This window comes from Littorina saxatilis, linkage group LG16 (assembly GCF_037325665.1).
Source record: "Littorina saxatilis isolate snail1 linkage group LG16, US_GU_Lsax_2.0, whole genome shotgun sequence".
NCBI classification, from domain to species: domain Eukaryota; kingdom Metazoa; phylum Mollusca; class Gastropoda; order Littorinimorpha; family Littorinidae; genus Littorina; species Littorina saxatilis.
In genome coordinates this window covers 22,690,818-22,703,245 of record NC_090260.1, presented here as the reverse complement: position 1 = coordinate 22,703,245, position 12,428 = coordinate 22,690,818, and the positions used below count along the sequence as shown (strand labels likewise).

At 38.3% G+C, this 12,428-nt stretch overlaps 2 protein-coding genes and 1 long non-coding RNA gene across 3 annotated transcripts in view; 1 reads left to right on the top strand and 2 right to left on the bottom strand.

The window, feature by feature from the left end:
* The window catches only part of LOC138950594 (uncharacterized), a 5,663-nt gene extending 1,358 nt beyond the window's left edge, over positions 1–4,305 (bottom strand). Inside the window, exons 1-2 of the long non-coding RNA XR_011450747.1 lie at positions 3,703–4,305; positions 1–3,628 (exon numbers count right to left, since the gene is read on the bottom strand). The exon at positions 1–3,628 is cut by the window's left edge and continues 1,358 nt beyond it. This is a non-coding gene — a long non-coding RNA (uncharacterized lncRNA). The remainder of the gene's footprint in view (positions 3,629–3,702) is intronic.
* LOC138950612 (coagulation factor V-like) overlaps positions 1–12,428 on the top strand; it is a 391,727-nt gene that overhangs the window by 94,561 nt on the left and 284,738 nt on the right. The window lies entirely within an intron of this gene.
* LOC138950592 (alpha-1,3-mannosyl-glycoprotein 2-beta-N-acetylglucosaminyltransferase-like) overlaps positions 6,928–12,428 on the bottom strand; it is a 47,333-nt gene continuing 41,832 nt past the window's right edge. The window contains exon 12 of the mRNA XM_070322297.1: positions 6,928–10,991. Coding sequence (XP_070178398.1) covers positions 10,878–10,991 — 114 coding nt within the window. The 3' untranslated portion in view covers positions 6,928–10,877. The remainder of the gene's footprint in view (positions 10,992–12,428) is intronic.

Sequence of the window (12,428 nt, the reverse complement as noted above, 5' to 3'; positions counted from 1 at the left end):
GTTGAGTGTTGGTATGTGTCTGAGTGGAGAGACGTTCTTAATCCCATGTAAAAGTCAGGTAGATTTGAGGTGCTGAGCCGTACTGTTTGTACCGGAAGAACTAGTGTGTTGAGTGTTGGTATGTGTCTGAGTGGAGAGACGTTCTTAATCCCATGTAAAAGTCAGGGTAGATTTGAGGTGCTGAGCCGTACTGTTTGTACCGGAAGAACTAGTGTGTTGAGTGTTGGTATGTGTCTGAGTGGAGAGACGTTCTTAATCCCATGTAAAAGCCATGGTAGATTTGAGGTGCTGAGCCGTACTGTTTGTACCGGAAGAACTAGTGTGTTGAGTGTTGGTATGTGTCTGAGTGGAGCGACGTTCTTAATCCCATGTAAAAGCCATGGTAGATTTGAGGTGCTGAGCCGTACTGTTTGTACCGGAAGAACTAGTGTGTTGAGTGTTGGTATGTGTCTGAGTGGAGAGACGTTCTTAATCCCATGTAAAAGCCAGGGTAGATTTGAGGTGCTGAGCCGTACTGTTTGTACCGGAAGAACTAGTGTGTTGACTGTTGGTATGTGTCTGAGTGGAGAGACGTTCTTAATCCCATGTAAAAGCCAGGGTAGATTTGAGGTGCTGAGCCGTACTGTTTGTACCGGAAGAACTAGTGTGCTTTTAAGAATGCTTTTAACATTAGAAGCATTGAATATGAACACCCAACTTTCATCCTCAAAAACTGCTTCTTGTTTTGGGGCATAACATTTGTTTACAATTGCTGACTTTATTTAGAGTCACATTGCTTTCTTCCCTTTTGATGTCATCTCCCATAACAAATAAACAGGTTGAATTAAATTATTTAAAACAAATTAAAAAAATTTAAAACAACAGAATGGCCGGTACTTGCTTTTTACATTCAGTCAAGTTTTGACTAAATATTTTAACATCGAGGGGGAATCGAAACGAGGGTCGTGGTGTATGTGCGTGTGTGTGTGTGTGTGTGTGTGTGTGTGTGTGTAGAGCGATTCAGACCAAACTACTGGACCGATCTTTATGAAATTTGACATGAGAGTTCCTGGGTATGAAATCCCCGAACGTTTTTTTCATTTTTTTGATAAATGTCTTTGATGACGTCATATCCGGCTTTTCGTGAAAGTTGAGGCGGCACTGTCACGCCCTCATTTTTCAACCAAATTGGTTGAAATTTTGGTCAAGTAATCTTCGACGAAGCCCGGACTTCGGTATTGCATTTCAGCTTGGTGGCTTAAAAATTAATTAATGACTTTGGTCATTAAAAATCTGAAAATTGTAAAAAAAAATAAAAATTTATAAAACGATCCAAATTTACGTTTATCTTATTCTCCATCATTTGCTGATTCCAAAAACATATAAATATGTTATATTCGGATTAAAAACAAGCTCTGAAAATTAAATATATAAAAAATATTATCAAAATTTTTTTTTCGAAATCAATTTAAAAACACTTTCATCTTATTCCTTGTCGGTTCCTGATTCCAAAAATATATAGAAATGATATGTTTGGATTAAAAACACGCTCAGAAAGTTAAAACGAAGAGAGGTACAGAAAAGCGTGCTATCCTTCTCAGCGCAACGAATACCCCGCTCTTCTTGTCAATTCCACGGGCACTGCCTTTGCCACGGGCGGTGGAGTGACGATGCTACGAGTATACGGTCTTGCTGCGTTGCATTGCGTTCAGTTTCATTCTGTGAGTTCGACAGCTACTTGACTAAATATTGTATTTTCGCCTTACGCGACTTGTTTTTCTTTATAGTACAAATAATAGTTGGCAATATCTCAAGATTTTTTGTTGTTGTTTGCTTTAATTCACTAACATTCCATCATTTTGGCTTTTTTTCAATCACCTTCAGCAAGACAGTACTTTTGTTGCTATAATATTCATGGGCTAATTCACATGTTTTCTGTATGCAAACGCAGTGGTATATGTCTACCACACAGGCAGTCACATTCTGTCTTCAGGAATGCTTCGTGTTTACCATGTGTAAGAATTTACTTGAATTTATTGCAGAGGAGGACTGTACTGACTTAAATTTGTCATCCATAATTTCTGGACAACATATTTGTTTGAAGAGTAAACTACCCCAAACAATCAAAAACAAAAACTGTGAGTGCAAAACACTAACATTTTCACTCAGTTATTTTTCCTTTTCGAGAAAATAAAAACTTCACAAAGTAAACAATAAATTTGGTATACTTATATCAAGTAAATTTGAAAAAATTCTAACAATAAAAGAAAGGTAAAGTAATGGCATTTCCATAGTACACACAATATTATTTTTAATAAATAAAACAATGTCTGCATATGTACAGAGGGATAAACATCTGAAACAAAAACAAAACTAACTTTAAAAAAACATACAAGATTATTACTGGTAGTCTCCTCAAATTATTGGATTCATGAACAGAATTAGTCAGTGCAACCTGAAAATATACAAAACTGTCCACAAAAACGCTCAAAGTCAAACATTGTTGTTCTGTTCACACAATATTCGGTATCCACATTTAGCAGACTTCAGTGAATACAAACCAACAAAACTCTCAAAAGTAAGAAGTAAGAGATATCATAATTATAACCTCTTGCTCAACCAGGGAGCAGATGGAGCAAAGCCTGAAACTGAGACTCAAATTCACCTAGTAGCGTTTCAATCAAACATTTTAGACGCAAACACACTTTGAGAAGGGAATTACTGACATTCTCAAAACCAAAGTGTACAAGTTTAAATGTGTACGTTAGTCTAGCCACCACATAATTATTTGTGTTAAACAAACCATCACCCACGCTTTTTACAACTTGTTTCAAACCCTTTAAATCAACAAATGCCTCCTCATATTTACCCCAAAAGGTTATAACCCCCAAACCTCAAATCCTCACACACACACACACACACACACACACACACACACACAGACTCTAGTTCACAGTTCACAGCCAAGCACTCACCAAAACGGAGATCAAGCATCGATTAACAAACATAAAATAATGATGTCAGTCATAAACAAATATAGATTGTAATTTATACATATCAGCCTTTATTTCACACAATTATGTGCATGATTTCTCTTGTGACTGTCTTATTTGATAAACTTTCAACACACTCACTAAACTGTGAGTACTGTTAAGAAATGGTAGCACAGACTATGGCTTTTTAATTTTTAAGCCGCCATTATAAATGGGGCTTACTGGATTTGCTCCGTCTGTTTGTTTGTTTGTTTGTTTGAGGCGGGCGGGCGATGTCTTACAAACAAGTCGGGTAAGACTTGTATCTCTGGGTCAATTAAGCGCAAATTTCGTGAAATTGTAAGGAATAGGGTTAGACGGGTGTATGCAAAAAATTACATTCCGAACGGTAGTCAAACGGAAGATATTAGCTTTTAACGCTTTTAAGAACACTGATCTAAAAATAAATCCTTTTTTTTTTTTTAATCTTCTTAGTTTTCTTTTTTTGTCAACTTTACAGCAAAGTGTTGGCACACAACCAGACCTCTCCTGTTTGACCAGCAGGCTCTATCAGTAATAAGCGTAGGGCGGTTACAGTGGAACCCCATTTTAAGACCCCCCAATTTAAGACTCCCTCCTTTTTAAGACCTTGTTTTCTCAAAATTTCTGTTCATAACCTCCGTAAAATTACCCCCATTTTAAGACTCCCTCCTTTTTAAGACCCCATTTTCTCAGACTTTCTGTTCATAACCTCTGTAAATTTACCCCCATTTTAAGACTCCCTCCTTTTTAAGACCCGATTTTGTCAGACTTTTGGAGGTCTTAAAAGGGGGGTTCCACTGTAGCACAATCTGACCGATCCTACGTTACGCTGCCTTAATGTTATAACTACTTTTTCAACTGTAAAAATTACCCAAAGCAAATCAAAACATACACACAAAGTACACACACAGCAAAACATGCGGCAGAAAAGATTATTTCAAGCTTGGTGTACACCTGTCTGAGCGATCAAAAACCCTATTGACGGATGTTAGTTTTGGCCGACCTACCCTCAGGGGCAGGCAATCCATTCAAGGAAGAATGAGTTTCAAGGAAATAAATAATGTTGGGGACTGAGCGTAGGTCCCCTGAATGGGGGTTCGTGGGCAACGACCCCCGAAGCTGAAGTACTTTTGCCTTTTTTGATATGACTTTAATCCCCATCTGGCGAAGATACATTGTGCATGACTAAAGAAAAACTTTTTTTTTTTTCATTCGCAGAAATCCGTGAAATTGCGGAGTTGGATTGCTTGTAGGGCACAATATGTTACCCTACCACATTTTTCGTTTGTTTTGTTTTGTTGGGGGGGGGGGGGGGGGGGGGGGGGGGGGCTTATTATTCAATAAAGTCACTATTAGTTATATAATTAAGGACAGTTCAGCCTGATCAGTGATCTGATGAGAGCGTATGGCACGAAAATTGATAGATATTTAGATTTTTAGCTATTTAAATTCCATAGGGTCACCTTCAAAGTCCTTCAGGGTCCTTAATCTGTTTCTTTCTCTCTCCTTCTTCTTCCCTTTCCAGCTCAATTCTTCTTCTCTCAACTAACTTTATGTATCCAATAATTTATTTATTTATTTATGACTGTTTTTCCGTCTTCAGAATGCATGTGCCTGTAGTTGGTATGAGTGAGTGCGTCGCGTCCTCGCTGTGCGTCTGTCTGCGAGTGTATGAGTCCGAGTGTCTTGGTCCTTGTCGATTTGTGTTTTGTATGATGTTCACTATGTATTGTATATTTTTTAAGCGCCTAGGGCTATATTTAGATTAGGCGCACAAATGTTCATAATAATAATAATAATAATAATAATATGGCTTTGTGAAATAAAATTACAAAAATTGAAAGGCCATCCCGGAAAATAAGCATCAAAACTGATATCTATCCGTCAAAAGAAATCAGCAAATCAAGTGCAACATGTAAATAACAACAACAGTGCGTAACAAAACCAGCAAGGTTAACTTAAATTTAACGTTCAACTCAAAACATCCTGATTATAATGGCTGCAAATAAAACAAGCAAACAAATTCAAATGAGGGAAGATCCACCGGGGGGCGAGAGGGGGGGGGCAGATATTGTGAGAGAGAGAGAGAGAGAGAGAGAGAGAGAGAGAGAGAGAGAGAGAGAGAGAGAGAGAGAACAAAACCAAAAGAATAAACGTAACTGATATGCATATATATACAACATAACAACAGGTACTATTAGTAAGCAACTGAAACAGCACCTTTACAATAAAGTTGCCACATAATTTAGCGTTTACTCGTCAAAATATATTCCACCAACCTCTACAGTACAAACAAACAAACAAGCAAACGAATAATTCAAGCAAAACAAATAAATAAATATATCAGCTTCTGTTCAGCAGCAGATATGTCACTTATGGAAAGGTCTGAGAGAATCAATAAAACAACACCCCCAAAATCTGAACTTATAAAAGCAACACCCCCACCCCAATCCAATATTTAAAAACATTATCCCTTACAAATAGCAAACAAATGGAAATAATTGCTCTAAACATAGACAAAAGCAAGCGAGAGTTATGCAACCAGTTTCCCAGCACCTGTGAGAGTATGTATTTAGAAGTACATTGTACTGAAATGAACAAGCGACTTTCATCTTCAAATAAATAAAATATAATGAATAATTCATACGTACGAACAAGCAAAAGCACTACTTTTTTAACTGAAGACTAGCCTTCACACATAATGAAGCACATGTACATTACATACAAAAGCTTTTTTTTCAACATAAAGAGAATGGTGTATACAGCATACAAGCTTGTGCAAAAGAAGCTTTCTTTCTCATCGCTCCCTCCCTCCCTGACTTGATCTCTCTCTCCCTCCACCTCCCTCTCTCCATTCCTCTACCTCTATCATTCTCAACACCCCTGTCCCTCACCCCTCTCTCTCACTCTCCCTCCCCCGTGCTTCCTCTCTCATTCGTTCTCCCACCTCTCGCTCCCCACCCTCTCTCTCCCTTACAGATTGTAAGACTAGGAGTGAGCCTAAAATCTCCATCCTTGAGTAATAAAGTTCGTTCTCTCTCTCTCTCTCTCTCTCTCTCTCTCTCTCTCTCTCCCCTCTCTCCCTCCCCTCTCTCTCTCCTCTCTCTCTCTCCTCTCTCTCCCTCTATTCCTTTACCGTTTGAAAATTAAAATCCCATGCACAAAAATCATTCAATACATTTTCCAATTTTAAACCTGTCCCCTGAACTCACTCATAAAACGTACAAACAACAAAAGAACGCAAATGAACAAACAAATACACAGACAGACAAGAAGACTTACAAACAAAAGTCAATCAAGCTAAATATACAGGCTGTAAATGACAAGAATATTACCCTTGTTCTGATTAACTCAATAAAATGTACAACTCAAAAGCTCTGTTAAGGAGTGTCACAGGCACACACACACACACACCAACACACATACTACACACACACATACTACACACACACATACTACACACACACATACTACATACACACACACACCAACACACACATACTACACACACACATACTACACACACACCAACACATACACACCAACACACATACTATACACACACATACTACACACACACACATACTACACACACACAAAGACACATTGCGCAGCACACACACAAACATTCAATGACAATGTAAGAATCAGAGGAAGGGAGGGTTAACAAACACAGATTACAGTGTATGCCAATAACTGTACAGAATAAAACACAAGTTTGTTAATGAGTAGAATTATTTGAGGACAATGCAAAAAATACCCTGTGAAAGTCACGTGTTAAGCAAGGAAGCCACAGGCTGTGTGATGAAATGTCAAGCACAAGCATACAGTTTTGTAAGTCTTGCTTGCACACACACACACACACACACACACACAATTTTTGAAAGCACACCAAGGACTACAAGTGTGTAGTAGTCCTTGAAGCACACATATAAAAAATAAAAATTTTGAATCAAATTTTGAAAACACTGTCTCAATCTACAACCCTTTGCACACACACACACAAAAATGGAAAAGAAAATGAGAAAAAAAATTCAACTTTCATCATCACACATACATCAGAATATTTCATCAGTAAGAGCTTTTCTTAGGGATTTGTTAGAACAAGAAATATAAACATGTGTACTGTAGATTAACAAAAATAAATGAATGAATAATGAAACAATAAACAGGCAAATAACTGAATCAATAAATACACAATTCAGCAACAAAAAAACATTCCAAAAATAAATCAACCAAACAAACAACTAAAATAAAAAAAATAAAAAATGTTCATAAAAACAGCAAAGCCATTTCAAATTTGCTGCTGAAATTGAGAACACAAACTCTGCACTCATGACTGACAGTGACAGGCCGCTGTCATCAATAATAATAATATTAATTCATTAACAATTTTTAAAAACTGCAGGAGTTGAGGAAAACTGGGCTGCTAATAGCGATGTACAATCAAGGTTTAAAACAAACGTTATAACAACAATATTTACATAACACTGCAGTTTAAAGGCTGCCATATTCGTAGCGTTCATTAATTAATTCATATTACATGTGCCAATAATGTTATAAAACTGTAACTAAGGGGATATAATAACGATTGGCTGTAGCTTTCGAACACAGAAACAATTATTTCAGTATTGCAAAGTGGTGTTGATAGTGTCGAATGTAAACAGAACAGTCTCAAACGCCATCTTTGGTTAACGAAACATCACGAAGTGACGTCAACTGTCTAAAAATAGCCCAAGTCCTGGAGAACTGTTGCTAAACAATGCAATAAAGAATTAATTATTTCTCGTAATTGGTAAGGACTTCAAATCTAAAACTTTGCAGGAAGCTTAATTTATACATCCCAGCAACGATGAAAAAAGCCCTGGAAGTAATTAAACTAATTAAATAGGACTATGTCAGCCTTTAAGAAAAGAAGTTGGAGTAAATTGTACTCAGTCTGGCACACAGTAAATCTATACACTCATATAATTATCCCTCTTCCCTCTTCAACCTATTGGGTCCGCTCAAATGAAGCCAGCCTAATGGCGTCAATTCCATGTGAGAAAATATGTTTCGTTATGTTTGTTCGCCCTTGTTTATTGCCATAGCAAATGTTGTACATCTAAAGTGTTAAGTTTCTGAAATATTGATCGTCAAATGTCAAAGTTTGTCACAGCGCACAGCAACACACACACACCCCAATACACACACACAGCCGGACACAGTTTAAGTTTAACACTAGATGAGCTTGTACACTTCCACTACTGAGCAACCTGCTCCGACTTCTCACAGCAACACACACACCCCCCAATACACACACACAGCCGGACACAGTTTAACACTAGATGAGCTTATACACTTCCACTAGCAACCTGCTCAGACTTCTCACAGAAAAGCACACTAACTGTATAACTGACACAAAATACAAACGTTACCTCAGTTCCCTGTCAAGACTTGCAAGCAATAACATGCAAACACACACACACACAAACACACACACAGACAAAGTTACATGCATATCAACATCAAAGCAGTGTGAAAAAATGTACAGAACTGTTCATAACAAACTGTTAAAAACAAACAAACAACTAACAAGTGAGTTCTGAGTATGACTGTATGTCCTAGCTACCAGCTGTTCGATTGTAAGAAGCAATGTTAATCATTGGAGGAAGAATCCAAGTTCGACAAAATGCAGCAATATTTTTAAAAAATCACTTTTTCGTAAGTCGTCTGGGGTTAAGACAGGACAAATACAAAAAAACTTTTCTTTTTTAACCAAAACCACATTTGTCTGCATATCAATCATCACAAGTTCTCATAAAAAATACTTTAAATCCTAAAATCATAAATACTGACTCATTTTTTCAACAGATGATAATCAAGAGAAGAAACAAAAATTACAGAAACAAAGAGAGAGGTATGACGTATTTCTATCACTGTCAAACCCACTCACCAAAGTTGACCCTTGACTAAACCGAGTGAGAAAGATTAACACTTCCATGCCCTCTCATTAGAACGTCAGTTTGTTGTTTCTTGGCTGTGTAATTAGCACAGCATCCCATCAAAATCTCAAGATTGTGTCCAGGAAAACACGTACACTCAAAGGAGGCGGTGGAATGTAACTTTTGTCACAGCAGACTTGGATCAAACGGTGTCTCAATCATGCAGGCAAACATAGTCCCAGCCATGTCGTCACCTTTGTGTAACTTTTGTCACAGCAGACTTGGATCAAACGGTGTCTCAATCATGCAGGCAAACATAGTCCCAGACTCCAGAAACACAGTGACCGTGCATGCTCCGTTCTGTGTCGCTGAAGACAGCCATGTCATCTCCTTTGGGTAAATTTTGTCACACCAAACTTAGATCAAACGGTGTCAAACGGAAGTATTGCATGAACATTTCCACAGGCGATCATAGTCCCAGAATCCAGAAACACAATGACTGTACATGGCTTCATTCTGTGTATCTGAAGATTCTCCAACAGCTGTGTCGATTGTCACCTTCATATTCATGCGAGTACAGCACTCTTATGGTCTTTCTAAGACTCTCTAAAACTGGAACTGAAGTGTAAGACTGAAAGAATCCAGGTAACAACAGCCCTACCAAGTGTTGCATGACAAGGTACGATGTCCGAGCAAGATGAATATAGCCATGGCGGCTGCCAGGGGCAGAAAGTGAAATGGAGAGGCGAGAAAGATCGGAGCCACGTCCTTGAGTTGACAAACATGTGAGAAATATCCCAGGAAAGGGTGACCGAAGGGCTGCATGAAAATTGACAGTGTCCAGGGATAGCTTGCGACTGCGAGATCCATCCCAGGAAATAATGACCCAAGTATTGCATGGAAAACGTCCAGTCAATATCCCAGCAGCATGAAAACCCTCTCTGATAAATGTCGGATGAAGACAGCGGGGAAAGCTCGGGCCACGTCCACGAGATAAACGTCTGAAAAACATTGTAAGAAATGCTACCTGAAGTGTTGCATGAAAATTCACAATTAATATCCAAGCAACATGAAGCCTGGGACGTTATTTGCCAGCAGAAGAATCTGAGATGGTGACGCCAGGGAAGAAACTGTTAGTCACATCCATGAGATATCAGAAATCAAAGAAATATCCAAGAAATGATGACTGAAGTTTTGCATGAAACCTTCCTGTGTCCTAGCGACGATGAAGCCCCAGTACATGATATGAAAATTCCAGATAAAAGTCACATCCAGTTGTCAAGAAATCCAAGAAATGATGACTAAGTTTTGCATGAAACCTTCCCGTGTCCTAGCGACGATGAAGCCCCTGTACATGATATGAAAATTCCAGGTAAAAGTCACATCCAGTTGTCAAGAAATCCAAGAAATGATGACTTAAGTTTTGCATGAAACCTTCCCGTGTCCTAGCGACGATGAAGCCACAGTACGTGATATGATTAAGATTCCAGATAAAAGCGGTCCTTACTTGAGCCCCAAGTTGACTTCGGGAAGACTTCACAAAGTCCTTCTACCGAAAACTCAGTGCTTAAGCTGCGTGTGGCCAACTTCCCTAAGCATACTTCGCGTAGTCGACTTCGCCCAGTAAAGGACGTAGGCTTAATAATCACATCCAGGAGTTGTCAAGAAATCCAAGAAATCCAGAAATGATGACTGAAGGGTTGCATGAAACCTTCCCGTGTTCTAGCTACGATGACGCCCCAGTACATGATATGAAGATTCCAGGAAATGGTCACATCCACGAGTTGTTGAGAAATCCAAGAATTCCAAGGCAATGATGACTGAAAATGCCCCATGTTTCAGCAGCAATGAAGCCCCAACAGGCAGAATGTAGAATGAAGACTGAAAATGCCACATGTTTCAGCAGCAATGAAGCCCCAACAGGCAGAATGTAGAATGGAGACTAGGGTGAAGGGCGGGGTCACGTCCATGTAATGTCGTAACCTTTCCAGTCGGGGGGCGGGGCTAGGTACACTCGTCGTCCCTTCAGCATGAAGCTTACCACGCCTCTGTACGCAGCCCGGGGTACACCAGCCTGTCACAGAAAAGTGAGAAATTGATCAAAATTACTTTGATAGAAAGAAACTAGAGAAGGAGGATGTCAAAAGATACAGTGGAACCCCCCCTTAAGACTTACACAAATCTGAGAAATTTAGGTCGAATAAATGGAAAAAATATCAGGTGAACACACCCACGGAATCAAAATGTTACATTTATACTGTAACATTTTGTTTCGTCAATAGTTAAACGTTCAAATAACGTACAATTATTGGTTTTTTTATTCTGAATTTTGGAACGTTAGCAGTCTATCTGTTTTTGGTTTTGGGTTATTCTCCAGAGCTGTGTACCATTTTGGGTTATTCTCCAGAGCTGTGTACCATTTTGGGTTATTCTCCAGAGCTGTGTACCATTTTGGGTTATTCTCCAGAGCTGTGTACCATGTTGGGTTATTCTCCAGAGCTGTGTACCATTTTGGGTTATTCTCCAGAGCTGTGTACCATTTTGGGTTATTCTCCAGAGCTGTGTACCATGTTGGGTTATTCTCCAGAGCTGTGTACCATTTTGGGTTATTCTCCAGAGCTGTGTACCATTTTGGGTTATTCTCCAGAGCTGTGTACCATTTTGGGACATGCATTTTCAGTCCTTTAAATGATTATAATGTATACTAAATGACAACTAGAATGTATTCTCTTTACTTTTTTTAGTACATGTAGTACTCCAGTTAGATAATGATACAGACATACAACAAAACACATTGTGTATATTTTCATCTTTTTTTATATTTAGTCAAGTTTTGACTAAATATTTTAACATCGAGGGGGAATCGAAACGAGGGTCGTGGTGTATGTGCGTGTGTGCGTGTGTGTGTCTGTGTGTGTGTCTGTGTGTGTGTGTGTGTAGAGCGATTCAGACTAAACTACTGGACCGATCTTTATGAAATTTGACATGAGAGTTCCTGGGTATGAAATCCCCGAACGTTTTTTTCATTTTTTTGATAAATGTCTTTGATGACGTCATATCCGGCTTTTCGTGAAAGTTGAGGCGGCACTGTCACGCCCTCATTTTTCAACCAAATTGGTTGAAATTTTGGTCAAGTACTCTTCGACGAAGCCCGGGGTTCGGTATTGCATTTCAGCTTGGTGGCTTAAAAATTAATTAATGACTTTGGTCATTAAAAATCTGAAAATTGTAAAAAAAATTAAAAATTTATAAAACGATCCAAATTTACGTTTATCTTATTCTCCATCATTTGCTGATTCCAAAAACATATCAATATGTTATATTTGGATTAAAAACAAGCTCTGAAAATTAAATATATAAAAATTATTATCAAATTTTTTTTTTCGAAATCAATTTAAAAACACTTTCATCGTATTCCTTGTCGGTTCCTGATTCCAAAAATATATAGATATGATATCTTTGGATTAAAAACACGCTCAGAAAGTTAAAACGAAGAGAGGTACAGAAAAGC